The following is a 20268-nucleotide window of genomic DNA, read 5'->3' as shown; positions in this document are numbered from 1 at the left end:
GTAAACTGTGGTCAATGTCATGAGACGAAGTATATGTAAACTGCTGTATGGAAAGTGAGTTTGCTCTGTAAATCTTTACCCAAATCACAATTAAAAAAAAAAAAAAAAGGTCAGCTGACCATAGGTTGCTGGATCTGTTTCTGGGTTCTCAGTTCTGTTCCACTGGTCTGTGTGTCTGTTGTACCCATACCAGGCTGTTTTGACTACTGTGAATTGTATAGCAGTTTTTGAGATCTGGAACTGTGAGACCTCCTACTTTATTGTTCTTCTTCAGTAGTGCTTTGCTTATCCAGGGTCTTTACTTTCCATATAAAATTGTTGTTGTTGTTGTTGTTGTTGTTATGTGCCGTCAAGTCGGACCTGACTCACAGCGACCCCTCCTTGGGTTTCCGAGGCAGTATCGCTACAGAAGTAGATTGCCCCAACTTCCTTCCGAGGAGTGGCTAGTGGGTTTGAACCACCAGCCTTCTGGTTAGCAGTCAAGTGCCTTAGCCATGCTACCAGAGCTCCCCATATAAAATTAGTGATTGTTTTTTCCATATTCTTAAAGAATATTGATGGGATCTGGGTTGGGATTGCATTGAATGTATAGATTGCTTTAGGTAGTATTGACATTTTCAGAATTTTCAATCTTGCTATCCATGAGCATGGTATGTTCTTCCATTTATGTAGATCTCTTATTGTTTCTTGAAATAGTGTTTTATAGTTTTCTTCACACTGGTCTTTTATGTCCCTGGTAAGATTTATACCTAAGTATTTTATTTTTTGGTAGCTATTGTAAATGGTGTTGATTTCCTTACTTATTTCCTTTTTAGCAATTTCTTTGCTGGTGTAGAGGAATCCAACTGATTTTTGTATGTTGATCTTGTATTCTGCCACTAGCTAAATCTCTCAGTTAGTTCCAATAGTTGTTTTTTTTTTTTTTTTTTTGGCCAAGTCTTTTGTGTTTTCTATGTATACAATCATGTCATCAGCAAATAGGGATTCATTCAGTTGAATCCAAGTCATAGCAACCCCCACTGGTGCTGAGGTGGTAAATTTTTATGGAAATAGATTGCCCATCTGCAAATAGGGATAGTTTTACTTCTTCCTTACCAGTTTAGATGCCATTGATTTCCCTTTCTTGCTTATTGCCTTGGCTAGGACTTCCAATAATGTTGAATAGAAGTGGTGATAGAGGGCATCCTTGTCTGGTTCCTGTTTGTAAGGGGAATGGTTTCAGTTTCACTCTCTCTCCTTTCAGAATAATGTTGGCTGTTGGTTTTGTGTATATATATATAATATATATATATATATATATCCTTTACTGTGTTGAGGAATTTGCCTTCTATTCCTATTTTTCTGAGAGTTTTATCAGGAATGGGTGTTGGATTTTATTATATGCCTTTTCTGCAAGTATTGATAGGATCATGTGGTTCTTTTCCTTTATTTTACTTATGTGATGGATTATGTTGATTGTTTTTCTAGTGTTGAACCATCCTTGCATACCTGATTATGAACCCCACTTGGTCATGATGTATTAGTTTTTGATATGTTGTTGGAGTCTGTTGGCTAAGATTTTGTTTAAGATTTTTATGTCTATATTCATGAGGGATATTGGTCTGTAGTTTTCCTTTTTAGTGATATCTTTGCCTGGTTTGAGTAACAGGTTATGCTTGCTTCATAAAATGAATTGGGGAAGATTCAATTCTTTTCTATGTTCTGGAATAGTCTGAGTAGAGTTGCTGTCAGTTCTTTTCTGAATGTTTGGTAGAATTCTTCAACAAAACCATCTGTGGCAGGTTTTATTATTATTTTTTTTAATTGGTAATTTTTTTTTAATGACCTATTCAATTTGTTCTTCTGTTTTGGGTCTGTTCAAATTTTCCACCTCACTCTGGTAAATAGTATAGGTAAATTGTATGTTTCTAGAAATATGTCCATTTCTTCTAGATTTTCAAATTTGTTGAAGCACAGTTCTTCATTGTGTCCTGATATTATCCTTTTCATTTCAGTTGGTTCTTTTGTGCTGTCATTCTGTTTGTTTCTTATTCATGTTATTTGTATTCTCTTCCTCTTTTCCTTTGTTAAATTTGCCAGTAGTTTGTCAAATTTATTAATCTTTCAAAAAACTAACTTCTAGCCTTGCTAATTTTTCCTGTTACCTTTCTATTTCTATTTCATTCATTTCTGCTCACATCTTTTTTTCTTTTCTTCTGGTGACTATGGGATTTTTTTGCTGCTCTTTTTCTGATTGTTTGAGATACTGCATTAAGGTGTTGTTTTTGACTTTCTTCTTTTTTGATGTGCCCATTTAATGCTATGAATTTGTAGGTTGTGTTTTCATTCTTATTTGATTGAAGGAGTTTTAAAATTTTTTTTAATTTCATTTTTTATTTCTTTTATTACCCAGTCTTTTTTAAGTAAGGTGTTACTTGGTTTCCATGTGTTTGCTCTTTTTCTTTTGATCTTACTATTGTTGATACCTAATTTTCATAACATTGTGATCTGAGAAGATGTTTTGCAATATTTCAGTGTTTTACAATTTATTAAGGCTTGCTTTATGGTCTAACATAAGGTCTATTATGGAGAATGTTCCATGTACACTGGAAAAGAATGTCTATCTTGCTGTTGTTGGGTGAATTGCTCTGTAGATATCTATAAGGTCAAGTTGGTTGATTGTACTGTTTAGTTCTTCTGCATCTTTGTTCAGTTTATTTATACTTGCTCTCTCTTTCATTGAAAGCAGTGTTTTAAAGCCTCCTACTATGACTGTGGAGTCATCTGTCTTTTCAATTCTGTTAAAGTCTGATTTATGTATATTGGGGCTCTTTACTTTGGTGCATAGATACTGGTGCATTATTATGGTTATGTCCTCTTGTTCAATCCTTTAATCATTATGTAATGTCCTCCTTGTCTCTTATAGTAGTTTTTGTCTTAAAGTCAATTTTATCAGAAATTAATATTGCCACTCCTACTCTTTTTTGATTTCCATTTGCTTGATTTATCTTTAAGGAGCTGCTAACCTGCCAGCCACTTCATGGAAACAAGACTGGGCAATCTATTTCCATAAAGATTTACTACCTCAGAAACCAATGCGGGTTGCTATGACTTGGATTCAACTGAGTGGCAGAGAGTTGGCGGGTTTTTTGTTTGTTTGTTTTGTTTTGCTTTGTTTTTTTGATACATCTGTTACTAACCTTTGATTTTTAATCTATTTTTGTCTTTGTTTCTAAAGTGAGTCTCTTGTACACAGTATATTGATGGGGTATGTTTTCTTATCCAGTCCACAATTCTCCATCTTTTGAGTGGTGCATTTAATCTATTGGCATTCTGTGTAATTATCAACAAGTATGAATTTGCTGCTGTCCTTTAGTTATGTTTTTTCATGGTGTTGCTGATTTCTTTGTTCCATATAATTTTATGTGCTGAGTTCATTTTGTTTATGAATCATGTTATCACTTCCTTCATTGCTGTTGTTATAGTATTTGCTAAATGTTTGTGCTTTTCTTCTTTTTTATTTTGATACAAAGGTTTATTATTTTCCTTTGAGGTTAGCCTGTGATTTATAATTTTCTTCCCAAGTTTAGAACAGTCCATTCTATCTCATGATTGTCTTGACTTCCTCCCTATTAGAAGTTCTATAACTACACCATTTTTTCCCTCTCTTTGGTTTGTAGCTGTCCTCATTTGCCAACTGATGTCTCTGGTTGCCTGTTTACAATCTTGTAATCTTATTTTACTGTGGATACTTCCATAACTGGGTTAGTTTCTGGGTTATGTCATCATGCGTATTAATCGTTGGTTGTTTACTGTTGTTGGTTCTCTGTCCACAGGACTCCCTTTAGCATCTCTTGTAAGGTTGATCTGGATTCAACAAATTCCCTTAATTTCTCCTTACCTGGAAATGTCCTAATTTCACCATCATATTTGAGGGACAGTTTTGCTGGCTGTATAATTCTTTGTTGGAAATTTTTTTCTTTCAGGGTTTCATATGTACCATCCCATTGCCAAGGAGCTCTGGTGATGTAGTGCCTAAGACATATGACTGCTAACCAGAATGCTGGCGGATCAAGCCCACCAGCCACTCTGTGGAAGGAAGACTGGGCAATCTACTTCTGTAAAGATTTATCACCTCAGAAACCCACAGGGGGTCATAATGAGTCAGAATCTACTCAGTGGTAGTGAATTTTTTGTTTTTGATCCCATTGCCTTCTTACCTGCATGATTTCTGCTGAGAAATCCAATTTTAGTCTTACTTGTTGCCCTTTGTAGGTAACTTTTCATTTTTCCTGTTCTGCCTTCAGGATTATTTCTTTGTTTTTGGTTTTGGTGAGTTTGGTGATGATATGTACTGGTGATTTTCTTTTGGGGTCTGTCCTGTTTGGGGTTTGTTGAACTTCTTGAATGGATATATTCTCGTTTTTCATCATATCAGGAAAATCCTCTTCCAACAAATGTTTGACAGTTTTCTCTGTGGATTTATTTATTTCTTCCTGTTCTGGCATCCCGATTACACATAAGTTATTCCTGTTGATGGTATCCCACATGAATCTTAGGCTTTCTTTATTTTGTTTTAATCTTTCTTTTTGATTAATCCTTTACCAAAGTAGAATTGATATATTTGTCTTCAATCTCACTAATTCCATCCTCCATTGATTCAGTTCTACTCCTTTGCATTTCAATGTGTTATCTATTTCTGAAATTTTACTATTAATTTTGTGGATTTCTATCTATAGATTTTGTGTCATTTCTGATTTTTTGTTGGTTTGTCATTTTGTTTTTGTATTGGCTTCCCAACTCATTACAGGGTATTGTCTGTTTTTTTGTTTTGTTTTGTTTTCTTATTTTTGTCAGTGTTTTCCTTGATCTGCCTCTCAACCCACTGAAGGTGCCTGTGGCAGTTTAGTACTTGTGTCATCTTGGCTGGGCCTGGTTGAGTGTCTGGGCAGCTGGATGTAGTATTCCCCATGATGAGACTGGTAATCATCTCCATGGTGGAATCTACTGTGAGCAGCTGAGCCTTAGGGATAGGGTCTGCTTTCTGCATATAAAGAGAAGCCTTGGGGGAACGTCTCTAGCTTATGGCATGCTTGAACCCTGCATGTATCTGTGTGAAGAGCCTGCCATGCTCTTCTGACCTTGGCATTTTCAATGGACTTGAATTAATGGCCTGCTGTGTGGTTTGGTAACATCGGTTCTATGCCTTTTTACTTGTCAACCTTGGGCTTGTCAGTCTCAGCAGCCAGCAGCTGTCTGAGTGAAGAAAAGCTTCTAGCTTCAGTGGGCTGGGAGCCGGAGGCAGAGCTAAAGCCCAAAGTCGAGGGGCTTTCACCCAGCCCCTGGAGCCTGGCATTTTGAACTTGGACTTAAAATCTCCAAACTGTAAGAGAATAAACTCCTATTTGTTAAAGCCATCCCGTTTGTAGTATCTTCTGTTAGAGTGGCACTAGGTAACTGAAACAGTGCCTAAATATAATTCTTTTGAATTCCTCATTAGGTAGTTCCAGTGCTGCTGCTTCCTCAGACATGTTTTCTGGGTCTGTATCCTTGTCCCTTGTTTCTGCTACTTTATCTTGCTTCTTTGTGTAGACTGTGATGGTCCACTGTCTCCAAGACATTGTGACATCATTGTATTTATATTTAATTGGTGAGTGTATGTTGGTGTTATTGACCTAAGATTCTTTCTTCTTTGTTTTATTTTGATGTATCTGAGTAATCAGGGTACTGTGTTTCTGTATTTGCTAGTTGGCCGCACATAGACACTCACCACCTGTTTCCTCATGAATGTAATAAAGAATGAGAGTGGGTACACATATCTCTATTACCTGTATAAGAGTAACAAGGGGAATATCACACCTTTCCAGTCATCAGCCTCCAGTGTGGTCACAAGTGAAACCTATTCTTAGGTTGCTGGTATAGGAGAACTGCTGCTATACATATCCAGAATGGCCACACCACTTGTAAATATTCAAAATGGCTGCACCCTCAGGACAGCTGAAAGTCTGCAGCTCAGGGTGTCTCCTTATTTGCTGTTTTCCTTTCTAGTTATCAGCCACCAGTGTAGTCGTCCATGCAGCCCTTAATGAGCAGGGCTGATTCTTACGTTGCTGTCCAGATCCTAATGTCACTTGTAAATATTCAAACTGGCCATGCTGTCAGTATAGCAGGCAGTCTGCAGCTCCTTTTTTCTCCTTATTCACTGTTTTCATTAGGTTCTTCTACTAAACCAAAACCAAACTCACTGCCATCAAGTCACTTGGTTCTTCTACTAGTTGGTATTAAATTCACTTCTGTATCTTTCTATTCAAAGCTCAGGGCTCCAGGATTATCTTCTGTATCTGTGTCAATTGGCTTCTCTTTTCTTTGCTGAAGAGGGTCTGTGTAGCTTGTCTGTGTATGCTGCCTTCTTACCAGAAGTCCTGAACCTGATTCTTGTCTGTTCAAAGGGTACCAGCCAGCCTTCTCTGTAGGAATTCCTCACAGGATAAACCAATCCTCTTGTACTAGGGCTTTAAACTAGTATGAACCAGTTGATCATGTGTTGATGAAGTGGAACCAGAGTAGACCTGACTTTTTAAAGTTTGGGTAATCCAGAATGCTAACTGCAAAGGGAAAAATTACAGGTTCAAAGTCCTGAAATGCAAGACTCGGAAGAGGTACAGTGAGCCCTTTCAGGAGCCTGATGCATGTTCGTGCTAGGATTGTGGAGAAGAACACATATTTAGAGCAATGCAGTTTGCCACTATCTTTGAGTCAGGCACCACTGTTTTTGACTCAGCCTGTCAAGAGATTTGTTTGCTATGTGACGCACACACTGCCCTTGCTTTCTAAGCAGGATTCTAGCAGGGGTTCAACTGTTAATTTTTCCTGTTCTGATTATTATTGTGGTTTACCCACATTTTAAAAATTCAGGTCTGTTCCAGTGTTGCTTCACTGGCTGTGACTGAACCAGTTTGAAGTCCTGATCTGTGTAGTTGTTGTTGTTGTTGTTATGTGCCGTCGAGTCAAACCTGACTCATAGCGACCCCTCCTTGGGTTTCCAAGGCAGTATCACTACGGAAGTAGGATTGCCCAACCTTCCTTCCGAGGAGTGGCTGGTGGGTTTGAATCGCCAGCCATCTGGTTAGCAGGCAAGTGTCTTAGCCACCATGCTACCAGAGCTCCCGATCTGTGTAGTAGCAGAAAATATATCGTCATCCTCCTCACTGAAGTTACTATTTAGATTGTGAGTGGAATATGAACTGTTGTCAGGGACCTGATAAGAACTACTCTTTCTTTATGGAGTGTGATCCAATTCAGCTGTTACTATTTTGCTAGCATCCAATTAAATTAGGGTTGGCTTTTCTTTCTCTAGTTATATACCTGTTTAAGGAGGTAGTGAATGTCAGTTACTGGTAATTACATTGGAATATCTACCAAATGTAAATTGTCTGATTGTATTTCAGAAGCAGGGATCAATTTACTTCATAAGAAATCATTAGAAAAAGAAGAATTATGCCAAAGACTTAAAGAACAATTAGATGCTCTTGAAAAAGAAACTGCATCTAAACTATCAGAAATGGACTCATTTAACAATCAACTAAAGGTATTTATCCCATTATATTAATTTTTATTTAGCTACCTAATCTTCCTCATTTTAGTTGATGGAATGAATAACTTAGAGTTTTTATTGTTATAATTTGAACATTTTCATAATTTATTTTATAATTTGAGCTATACCAGAATTGAAAGATTATTTTTAATGTCCTTCTTAGATACTGTGTAAGGGTTATATTATATAACTACACATACCATTTTCCACAGTTTCCAGTTTTTGATGACCGTGTGCCATTTTTATTACAATCTATACATTTCAAGAACAGTTGCCTTTGTCAGTGTTAAACATCTGATCTTAGCCAGCATGATCTTAGCCAACATTCTGAAGTGGGAAATGTGGACAATTTAAAATACGGATGTGGTTGAGGCTCATTTTATCATACTTTTTGTTGTTTCTGTGAAATAATGCAACAATCAGCAAAAACCAAAGCATTGTTGGTGCTAGCAACTTGGCAAAAAAAGTAAGTTCATGGTGCATTGTTTGTCACAGTGACAGAGCAGATGTCCAAAACATATATAGTGTGCTTACAAATTTGACATTTTGTGCAGTTATCAGTTGGATACTGAAGCCAGGCCTTTGAAATAAGATAATAAGAGCTAACAACCATAGCACATAATTGAAATTTGGAAATAATCTCAGTTACTCTTTTGTTGAGTATAAAGTATTCAATACAAAAAAGTATTCCATAACTTTTCAGGCAGCTGTCTTTCACATGGCTTTTATCTTGCCGATTTATTTAAATTAACATTAACACTAACTATAGAATAAACATGCTAAAGAAAAGTGGCTTCAGTTCAGGTAGATAAATTTGAGGTTAATATTGTTGATAATATGTTTCATACAAGCATATAGTGTATAGAAAATAAAATTAAAGAAAAAACAAATCATTTGTCATTGATAGACAAACAAGCCAGCCAATTTATCTTTCCTACATTTTTTTTCTTTTAAATCTGTGCATAGTGTAATTGGCTTTTTATCTGCCTTATCTTACAGTGTGGGAGTATGGATGACTCTGTTCTTCAGTGCCTTTTGTCTCTGCTAAGCTGTCTCAACAACCTCTTCCTCTTACTTAAGGTTATTTTCTAATATCTAGCTCCTTTTTTTTTTTTTTTTTTTTAGTTTAGCATTTTCTTCTTTTTTGTTTAACTAGGCTATTCTTTGCATTTATCTAAGTATCTTTGTTTGGAATAACATATACAATATAGACCGTTTTTCTTTCTGCTTGCTTGAGTATCCCTCTGCTGTCTAACTGCCTGTTTGAGTCTAATGCCCAGAATTAGTAAGATTGGCCAAAGTAACCTTCTTCATGGCCCAAAACACTTGGAAATATTAACTGGCTCCCTTATAATGTCTCTGTGAATTGGGTTAACTAATGGAATGATCACTAATTCAGTTTAAATGGAAGCTAAGGAAACCAACCCACTGCCCTTGTGTCAATTTCAACTGATAGTGACTCTATAGGATACAGTAGAACTGCCCCATAGGGTTTCCAAAGCTGTAAATATTTATGGAAGCAGACTGCCTCATCTTTCTTCCATGAAGCATCTGGTGGGTTCAAATCACTGACCTTTTGGTTAGCAGCCAAATACCTTAATCACTGTACCACTGAGCTAAGGGAATGTGAATGTAAATCATTTACCCACATTACTGAAAATTCGTTATTTGAAATAAAACTTAGACTTTGTGAAATCTAGGGCAAAATTATGTCAAATATATACCATGCTTGTTCCTAATGCTGCTATAAGAACATTCTTAAAGAACTAATAGCATCAGGACCACTTTAGTTAGATCTAGTTACTGGGCCTTCATTTAGAGAAGTTTGCACTTGACATAAAAATGTGTAAATCGTATATATAAAGGAGTAGGTTACTTTGCCATATGTAGTATACAGAGTATTCAAAATAGTCAATAAGTACCTACTTTTGCTGACTCTAGTAGATTTTGAATATACATTCTACTTGCTACTCAACTGGATAACAGTAGTGCAGTTGCATACATGCCACATTGAAGACAGGAATGTGATAAGGGGAGCTCATTTGTTGCCTAAGCAAAGGTAGAGCAAATTGGAAAGAATGGTAGCTGCAGGATTCCCAAATTTCAGCCTTCATCGTTAATGGCATGAATGGCCAGGTTATCTGGTCTTAGAACTTTTGTTCCAAATTGTACAGAAACTTAAATTTCTTCACCTATTAAATTAGATTTGATGATCGTGGACTGTACTAGGCTCCCATAAGTCCAATTCTTTCAGTTAGCATTTGATTCTCCACAGGCCAGCAGATTATCCTTCTCTCTTGTTTTTCTTTCTTCCTTCTGCTTGCTGCCTTCCAGACTTTCACTGCTTGTTGATTCTTTCATCAGAGCCAATTTAGGAAACTAAAGAGGATGAAACTTACACTGACAGAGTGGTCAGGAGACTGATTGTGTTGTTACAGAAAGCAGAAGAGGCCTTCTATAGTCACCATTGTGAAATAATACAGAGAGCTTAGTTAACGGTACTGACAACTGTCCACTGAATTAGACCTTTGGGGACTTTGCTGAAAGTGCCATTTCACTTGAGTGTTGAGCAGAAGCTGGATTGCAGTGGATCAGGAATGAATGTGAGTTGAGGAAGTGGCTAAGTGAGTATAAACAACTCTTAGGAGAACAGTGAGAAGAAAGCATGGAATCGAAAGAAAAGTTGCTTTTTTTTTTTTTAGTTTCAGAAACACTTGAAAGAGACTGTAAATAGGGAAGGGATAGGAAGAGAGAGTTTTTTTGTTTTGTTTTGTTTTTTTTAATTGTGATTTGTGTGAAAGTTTACAGAGCAAATTCATTTTCCATTCAGCAGTTCATACACAATTTGTCTCAAGACATGGACTTCAATTCCTCACAATGCAACAGCTGTCTTCCCACTTCCTCCCCAGTTACCTCTTCCATGTGCCCTTTCCTCCCATGCTTTCCCATCCCCCGAGCTGTCTTCCAGTTCCATTCTGTTCTCCCATGATTGATCACTCCAGGTAGTTTATCTACCAGATTGTAAATGTTCAGCCCATATGCCTGTCTGTTATTTAGCTGGAAGCCACAGGAGTGAGTTAAATTCCAGACCCAAAGGGCTATAGGCCATAGTCTCACGGGTCTTTCCAGGCTCTATCAGACCAATAAATCTCTGGGTTGTTTTTTGTTTTTTGTTTTTTTTTTAATGATTTTGAGTTTTGTTCCACATTGTCTCCCACTCTATCCAGGATCTCCTACACGGATCCCCCTCTGAGTGGTTGACAGTGGTAGATGAGCACCATCTAGCTCTTCTCGTCTCAAAGTCATGTAGGCTGAGGATCCTACCAGTCCCTTGGACTAACTGTTTCCAGGTGTCTTTGGTTTTTTCATTCTTCTTTGCTCTGGACAAAGAGAGACCCCCTGTTGCATCTAGATGGCCGCTTATAAGCTCCTAAGATCCCAGTCGCTAATCACCAAAGTAGGATGTTGAACAATGTTTTGGTGTGGTACGCCTTGCGATGCCATGCCAGTTGAGCTTGATGTCCCTTGTGACTATGATCCTGAGCCCACAGGTCCAACTACTCGCTTCCTCTGGGTAGTTGGCTGTGACCAAGAAGTCACCACAAGCTTGTCCTTTGTCAGCTCTACTATATATACCTGGACATTTTTACAGCGTATATAAATACATTGTAGAAACATCATCTGTCAACCCTATATGTACGTGGTCATGGGCACACTACTCTCTGCCTAGACATACCTGATCATTTATTCTGGGTAGGGAGAGAGAGGTTTTTTGATTGATTAATTACATAGCAAAACCAAACTCATTGTCATCAAGTTGATTCCAACCTTAGTGACCCGCTTTGGGTTTCCAAGGCTGTAAATCTTTATGTAAACAGACTGCCTCATATTTCTTCTGTGGAGCAGCTGATAGGTTCGAACCACCTACCTTTGATTGCCAGCCAGATACTTTAACCACTACACCATCAGAGCTCCTTAATTATATAGGAAAGAGAGGGAATGATTGATAGAATGAAGTCCCCCAGGAAGCAGGTTAAGACAGAATCCAGAGCATAGGTCTAAATATTATATGAAAAGTGTGCTTCTTCCAGTATAACATGTGGGGGGAAGATGGATGTGAATACCATTAAGTATGTTGGTGGAAAGCAGAAAGTTGACAACTTCAAGACAAAATCAATATTAAGTTGGACTGTTAGAAGGAATCCTAATGGAAGACATAGAATAACCTCAACTAGACCAGAAGATGGGTGCAGATCCAGGCAAGCTTACTAGAACAAAATAGTACATGTGCTGAGCAGTGTTGAATGCCTGTTTGAAGTTGGAAGGTATGAACTTCAATGGAAAACAGAATGTCTAATTGTATGATTTTTCTCCACCAGTGTTCAGCTGCTTAGGTGTAAGGACAGAGAAGGCTGATGGTTCATACTTATTTGGGGTTCTAATAGACATGGGCAAAAAAGGAGGGACAAGGGAGTTAAATATCTTAATAAAAGAATCATAAAGATGAACAATGACATGAGGGGATTTGAGAAAAGAAAGGGCACTGATGAAAAAATAGTGATAAGGTCAACAGATGGAGGGCTGAGTGAGGATGAAAAACTGTTGAAATGGATGTACCAGGTATAAAAAAAGTTTGAAGCATAAGAAGATATGTCTGAAGAATGAGATATTCAATCAATGATGGTTGTGTTTCTCATGATGATAAGATCCAAGGTGTAGTAATGGGAGTGATAGATTAAGTGGAGTAAAAATGGTTGTTGGTAAGGAGAGCAGCATGGGGGTTGGAGTTTTGATTGGTTCATTTCTGTGCATGTCAGAGATGTGGAGAATGGTGAGTCTGAATGAATGAGGATCAGTGACCAGGAGATCTCTAGTAAACAATAAAGGACACGGTAGTGGTATTTTCAGAAGAGAATAGAGTTTGTAGGAGTTAGGGAGAATGGTAGTCTGGCAATGGAAATAAAGAGCAAGAGATACAGTAAAAATTATCCCTGATCCTGTTGTAAATGGAGTATATGATAATAAACTGAGAAAGAACTAGAAGAAAAGCGGTGTTCTGAAGGCTCAGCCAAGAAGGCTAGGAGGTGAGGAGGAATTTCCATTCAGAGAAGAGTTTGAGGATATGTGGGAGTTTTCTGATCCCAAAGAGGGAGTTATAAATTAGGTGAGGGGTTTGAGGAGGGGAGGAGGAGTTTTCAGGTCAGATTAGGAAAATAAATATCTATATAGAGATGAGAATTCAGATGGTAAAATATGACAAGAAAGTCTAGGCCTATTGGCAGGTGAGATGGTCCTGATGGTCTCTGAGGGGGGCAGGCACTTAGTTCTAATGCTGTGCTCCTTATGGACGTTAGAGCACCTGGGGCAATCGTACCTTTAGGCTCCTAGTAGTAACAGCAGAAGTATACTATTTAAAATTATCTGTCTTAGGAAGTTGTATTTTATGGGACCCTATAATATCCATGTACAAATTTGATAATTTTTGCAGTTTTGATCAAGTTATAGCAAAATAAATAGCAAAACTAGTAGGTTCAAAGATGAGACATTTAACAAGCCATTATTCTGTTAAGAAAATCCATACATTATCCTGTCTTTAGCAATGAAGGACAATGAAAAAAAAGTATTATCTTAGGGATCTGAGTTCTAGTCCTGTTCATGCCACATGCTAGCTGTGTAACTATCATTAAACTTCCAAATTTTGGTTTCTTCATGTACTAAATGAAGCCAATAATATATCCTCTGCCTTCTTTGCAGACTTCTATGATGATCAAATGAGATGGACTGTGTATGAACGTGCTTTGTGAACTGTCATGTGCTATACAAATATTTTTTGTTGTTCTTACTGGGTGGGGGGGTGGGGGGTGGGAGTTGTCCCGAATCTCCAAAATACCTTTAGTGCATTGGAAAGTCACCACTGTTGACTTCTGGATAATGGATGGGAAAGTGTTTTTACTTTGAGGACAAGCAGAGTCTGTCAACACCAGAACTGTGACTTACTCTAGTAGGGTGTGTTATTGTCTCATAAATCTCAGGGTTCTGGGGTAAGCTAGTTTGTGATACTTCTCCAGATGGCAAGGTGTGATACTGACTTATACAAGTGGCAGTTGTTGTTGTTGTTGTTGTTGTTGTTATGTGCCTAAGACTAGCTAATTTGGGGATTGGAGTCTGTGGGTGGTGCAAACAGTTAACAGGCTTGGCTGCTAATGAAAGGTTACAGGTTCATGTCTGCCCAGAGGCCATTGGATGAAAGCCTTGGAGATCTACATCTGAAAAATCAGCCACTGAAAACCCTATGGAGCACAATTCTACTCTCATGCGTGGGGTTGGAATCTCAGTTGGCAACTTGGTGTAATGTTAGTTTTTACTAACATTTAAGGAGCAAATCATTCCAGTCTAATACAACTGCTTCAAAACATAGAAAAAGAGGGAATGAGAGTATGCCCCAGCTTATCATATGACGCTATCAGAACCATGATACCAAAACCTGAGAATAGTATGAGAAAGGATATTATAGGACAATTTAACATAGAGGCAATAATTCTAAACAAAATGTTAAAAAGCTGAATGTAGAAAAATGTAAAAAGGATGATCGATCATAATCAAGTTGGATTTATCTCAGCCATGCAAAATTGGTTTAACATACAAGAATGTTTAATGTGATTTACCATATAAACAGATCAAAGTGGAAAAAGTGTATGCTCATCCCATTGGATGCAGAAAAGGTATCTGATAAAATTTAACATCCATTTGTGATCTAAAAAGAAAGAACTAGAAATAGAAGAGCGGAAACCCAAGGAGGGGTCGCTATGGGTCAGGTCCGACTCGACGGCACATAACAACAACAACAACAACCTTTACCTGAAAAAGATGGTATCAATACTGAAAACATTTTCCTTTAAAATTAAGAACAAGACAAGATTTTATGCTCTCTCCATCTCTGTCCAGCTTGTGCTAGAGGCCCTTTTCAGCACAGTGAGACAAGAAAAAGGATCAGAACTCTTAAGGATGGTGCTCAGGAGTCTTTGTATTTGGAAAAAGTTCCGCAGATGATTCTGTCATTCCATTAAGATTGAGAACAGCTGTGTTCATGGGTACTGATTGATTTACTTTTTCTTTGTCAACTTGGATATTTAACCAGAACCACCTAGAAGCAGTGTCTTAACCCAGAAGTCTGAATCTAATGATAGGTGTTTATAGGACCACTGCATCAGGTAAAGGAAATATTTTTGGCAAGCCTGTGGTACTCCTCAAACCTTGTTAATCTGCAAAGACTGGTTTATGCATTTTCATGCACCTAATAAATACTTACTAAATTTCTACACTGTACCTGGTTCTGTGCTGCCTGTGGATACCTTGATTAAAGATACATCCTGGGATACTTTTCTTCTGTTCTCTAGAAACTCATTCTAGTGGAGGAGACAGTCATATACTCAGAAGACGATGATTATGGTAGGGAATGCACAGAATGCTTTGTGAGCACAATGATGCTCATTAATGCAGACACTGGAAGAATAGGACTAATAAAGGAAGATTTGGAGCAGTATCTTAAGCATTTGGAGAACTCACCATGCAGCCAAGACAAGTTGCAGGACATTCATTTGGCTGATTTTAATTCCTTTTAGGCTTCTTTGTTAAGGCTTCAGCCAATAGCAGCTAATAATAACAGCAAATATTTATTGAGAAGTTAGTATATGCCCAGCCCTTTACATGTATTGACTCATTTAATCCTCACAACAACCCTGTGAGGTGTGTACTATTATCCACCCCATTATGCAGATGAAGAAGCTGTAAAGTAGTTTTCCTTAGATTATACAGCTTCTCATTGGCTAATCCTGATTCAAATCTCAGTGGTCTCATTCCTGACCTGTCTCTAAAACACAGGGCCTTTTCATGATTATGACTACTCTGTTCTTCTGCTTTTCAATAGAACATAGAGACAGATGCAACAAAGAAAACCATAGAAGCTGAGAACTATGAAACATTTGCTATGAAAGCAGTGTTATTATTATTGGCTTAAGTTGCAAATATTTAGCTGAGATATCTTGGGCATAGTCTCTGGACACGACAATGTACAGATCAGATCTACCATTTCAATCAAATAAAAGGGTTCACCTATAAAACATTTTATTTCTGAAAAGAAGTAGGGTTTGGTTTTGCTGTGGTATGGAGATTTGTTATTGTGTAGGTGGATGTCAAAACATTTATTTTTTTCCAAACAGTCAGTCCTCTGCCATGAAGCCTTTATTGATTAAGTTGTCTATGTGTGTGTGTGTTTTCCTTTTCCTTTTTCCTTATATACTCCTCTTTACACTCTCTTGTTCACAGTTTTGTAGATTCTAAGTAAAAGAAACCCCGTTCAGAATAGTTAAGGTAAAGAAGATTTTGTTGGAAGAATACCAAGGCCACTATCTGGATCAGTACGGGAGCTGCTGAACAGGACACTTCTAGGACATTAAGGAATGATGTTGAAGACTTGGTTCCCCCAGGAACCTCTTCCCACCTCTATCTCTAACCTTCTCTTTTTTACGTTGACTTCATTCCTACCACTGGTGGCTTCACTTCCTGGTGGAGTAGCTCCAACGTTATGTTATCCCAGTTGTGTAGTCTCAAAGAAAAAGGATGTTTCTTTCTCCCTTCTTCAGTGTATCTAAATTCCAAGAAAGGAATGTGCTTAGCTTAGATCATGTCTATGTCCTTTGGACCAATCATTCTGGCCAGGGACGTCAGATTAAATGAGCATCCCCCCGAGTGGAGGTGGGAGGAACAGATCCATCAAAATTCCTACACTATTTAGTGACTGGGGAGGGGTAAACTCAGGAGGGAGGGAGATCAGTTTCCCAAAGAAAGGAAGGATGCTGAACAGATAATTTGAAGTGTCTGCTAAGGCACCTGACAATATCCTACAGTTTGGCACTTTTCTCTACTTTGAGATTATAAACTTTGAAGGCATAAACTGTCAAGATAGCCTTTGATTGAAACCCTTAAAATCCTTGATAGCACTTAGTACAAAACTAGACACTTAGTAAGCAATGGCTTAATTTATTTCAATTCTTGTTTGGAATACTTTTTATTGTTTTGACTCATTCCAGTCATGGTTTTAGGCAGACATTATCTTTTTCCATTTTTAATATTGAACCAAATTATTTAATAATTGCTTTGTGTTTAGTTCAAGTAACACAGTTAAACTATGTATGTCAAAAATATGTTGAACAAAATTCCTCTCGTAGTGCTCTAACAAACAACTTGCTCCCCATCCTTTTAATGGATTGTTTTTTCATTGAAAACTAAGTACCAAATCAAAGAATTAGTTTGTTAAAGATGTATTCCTTATAAATGAATTGATAAGAAGTAGAATATTTTAACTTGTATTTTTCCTCAGTGGACATAAGACTTAAATATTTACTGTGTTTACGCTGTCTGTGTTCGAGTTTTGTTTTTTTATCATCTAGGTACTTTAAATTTTTTTATATCTTTTTAATTTAGTTTAATTTGCTTTAAGATTTTTATGCAAACAGATTTTTTATTCTTTTAATGCAAATGATACATTATTACATATGACAAAAGCATTTAAATCATTTGCAAACTGACTTATTTTCATTTTCTCCTTAGGAACTGAGAGAAAGCTACAATACACAACAGTTAGCCCTTGAACAACTTCATAAGATCAAACGTGACAAATTGAAGGAAATTGAAAGGAAAAGATCAGAGATGATACAGAAAAAAAAACTAGAAGATGAAGCTTCAAGGTAGCATAGCTGATAAGCTTACTATACTACATTGTATTAGAATTCTAGTTTTATTGCCCATAGTTTTTAGTTTGGGAGCAGTGGTGGTTCAGTGGTAGACTTTTCATCTTTCATGCAGGGGACTGGGTTGGTATCCCAGCCAGTGCACCTCGTGGGCAGCCACCATTCATCTGTCAATGGAGCTTTGCATGTGGCCATGATGCTGAGCAAGTTTCAGTGGAGCTTCCAGACTAAGATACAGGGTCACTGTGAGCTGGAATCAACTCAGTGGCAGGGGATTTGATTTTTTATTTTACAGACTAAGATGAAATGGGAAGAAAGGCCTGATGATCTATTTCCGAAAATCAGCCAGTGAAAACCCTAAGGTTTGTGATGGTCTGATCCACAGCTGATCATGCAGGTGGCACAGGACCAGACAGCATTTCATTGCATTGTCCATGGGGTTACCGTGAGTCAGAGGCTGACTCAGTGGCAGCTGACAATGACAATCTGTAGATTGATGATGAACATTTAAGGGGTTTAAAGGGATTTTCCTAAGATACTAATTTGATTCTAAATTTAAAAGTTAAGTCCTTCTTTTAGGGACTGAGTTTACCATACCCAATTTTATGTTCCATCTGTGAAAATAAGGACTTTGGAGTCAGACCTGGATTAGAATGCTTAATTTCTTACTTACTACCTGGGTGACCTTGATAAAGTCACTTTACCTCTCTGAGTCTCACTTTTGCCATCTGACAGTAGAGAATGTTAATACCTATCTCATACATAATTTTGAAAATTAAACACAATAATGTAGGTAAAAAGCCAGGTATAGTATCTTGCACATAGTAAGCCCTCATTTTCATCTCCCTGTAGTAAATCTATTACTGTTTCCTGAAATATTATAGAAACCAAATACTTAACTTTATAGAGTGATAAGACTGAGTGTAGAATATCATGTACCACTTACACATATCATTATCTCTATTTATGGCAGAAAAACCTAAGATAATCATGGTATCCGAATCCTAGAACTATTCATTTTGTGAGTTTGCATGACGTTTTTCTCTCAGTATGATCCTTTCCTATTACTTTCCTCTGTTTCTCTCCAGTTCTCTGGTGTCAGAAGTTAATATGGTCAGTTAACAAATATTAGTGAACCAACATTCCTTTACCTTAAAGAAAACTAGATGAGTACTGTCTGTGAAAGAGCTACTAGTTCCTGGGGAGACGAGAAAGACACATTACCATAAAGCAAGCCTTTGTTCCTAATAGCTTCAAAATAGCCATTTCCAACACGATTTTTATTGACTGACTGCTTTTGGCTGTGATGCAGATAGACGCTCTGGCTTACTCTTTGCTCCCAGATGCTTCAAAATTCACGTAGGGCATTCAGGCCACTAAACAAAGAGCTATATATGGTTTTCTCTAAGACCTCTGCTTTTATGACCTCTAATCAGAGATACTAGACTAATACAGAAGTAGAGACAGTGAAGTTTAAACTAAGTAAGTTTTTATTTGCCACTTAATTTGTACCACATGGCGCACTGCACAAGAGAATGCAATGCTGTGTAAAATACCCAACTTACCAACTTTAGTTTTTCTTAATGAACCCATCACATTTTATTTGCTAAAATGCATGCAAGTATCTTGATCCCGCTTCATCACTGCCCACAGTTCCTTTCAGACTAACAGACCGTATGGTAATAACACATTTTCATTTTACTCCTTGTCCTCACATATTACCCTACTGTAGTGGAGGGAAGAAATCAAAGCGAACAGACCACATGTAGATCTAATCAGGATAGAGCTGAGTCTTCGTACTGCCTCTTGGTTTTCTTGGCATTTGCCCAAGTGTGTTCTCTTCTTACCCTGTTTTGTCATAAGCTATAGGTAATAGTCAGGTTTTAACATTGTAGATGTGATCATTTTACCCTCTCTTTTTGGCTTCTGAGGTATCTTTTGGCTCTAGACAAGTTTCTCATCTGTTAACTGTTACATAACAGGCTTTACCAAAACCCAATTTTATGTCCTCTTTAATTCTCTAGTCTTATTTCTAGTAAATATGTGGTAAGTACTCAGGTAGTGATGATGTCTGTGCTGGTGTGAGATTCAAACAAAGACTAGATTGTGTCGTCTTAGGCTTGGAAGGGTGTCAGGGAAAGTTAAAGAGAGGAAGTTACCTGGGAAAAGGAATATAAGTTGAAATTAACTGAAGGCTGCAAGAGAAATACTGTTCTTAAGGGAGAACCAGAATTTGTTAGGGAAAGTTGCTGGAAGATGCATTCTGTGTAGCAACAGGTTTGGAAAAGGTTGAGAAGAAGAAGCTGTTAATAGAATAATGAACCAGGGGTATGAAGTATAGAAAAGTTTAGGGGTGAGGAAAAAGTAGACCTGAAGTTTTGAGAATTATCCAGAATTTCCAAATTCCTCCAGGAATTATAGGAATAAAGACACAGAATTAAGCTAGTGTTTTCATCCTGTGGGGTGTAAGTGCTACAAATCCCAGGGATATATGTCTTCATATATCTCTAAATTGGAGATGGTGCTAAATTGAGTGGTAGCAGCTCTGCCTCTGAGTAAGGTCATAAAAGTACATGCAAGGAAAAACTGTAATGATTGCTAATTCTAATACCAAAACAATTCTGATCACAGATCATGTTGACCAGCTAGAAACCAAACTGCAGCTATGTCAGGTGACATAGAAATGTGTACAGAAACAGGGACCTATACAGAAAAATGCTCTATTATCTAAGTTAATGAAAAGCAATAATATAAAAAGTAAGTAATCAGCCCAGGAGCATTTCCTGTTTCCACAGTAGTGACTGGTTCCCTACAACAGGAACTAGATAGGTTAGTGGAATAAGAGATGGAAAGTGGTCTTTGAAATGAATCTGGAGATAAGGCAAGGAAACTGAAATATAATTTTTAGATTTCTTTTCTCACAGGTTCCATTTCAGCTGGATGTGT

General features: G+C 37.5%; 1 protein-coding gene across 1 annotated transcript in view; it reads left to right on the top strand.

Moving 5' to 3' along the window:
- ITSN2 (intersectin 2) overlaps positions 1-20268 on the top strand; it is a 158468-nt gene that overhangs the window by 51251 nt on the left and 86949 nt on the right. The window contains exons 14-16 of the mRNA XM_007939272.2: positions 7428-7567; positions 8573-8653; positions 17183-17319. Of these exons, the coding sequence (XP_007937463.2) occupies positions 7428-7567; positions 8573-8653; positions 17183-17319 (358 nt within the window). The remainder of the gene's footprint in view (positions 1-7427; positions 7568-8572; positions 8654-17182; positions 17320-20268) is intronic.

Source organism: Orycteropus afer, unplaced genomic scaffold (genome assembly GCF_000298275.1).
Source record: "Orycteropus afer afer isolate SDZICR_OR568_19922 unplaced genomic scaffold, OryAfe1.0 scaffold00058, whole genome shotgun sequence".
In the NCBI taxonomy this organism is placed as follows: domain Eukaryota; kingdom Metazoa; phylum Chordata; class Mammalia; order Tubulidentata; family Orycteropodidae; genus Orycteropus; species Orycteropus afer.
The sequence above is the reverse complement of the archived record's forward strand: the minus strand, read 5'-3'. Positions and strand labels throughout refer to the sequence as shown.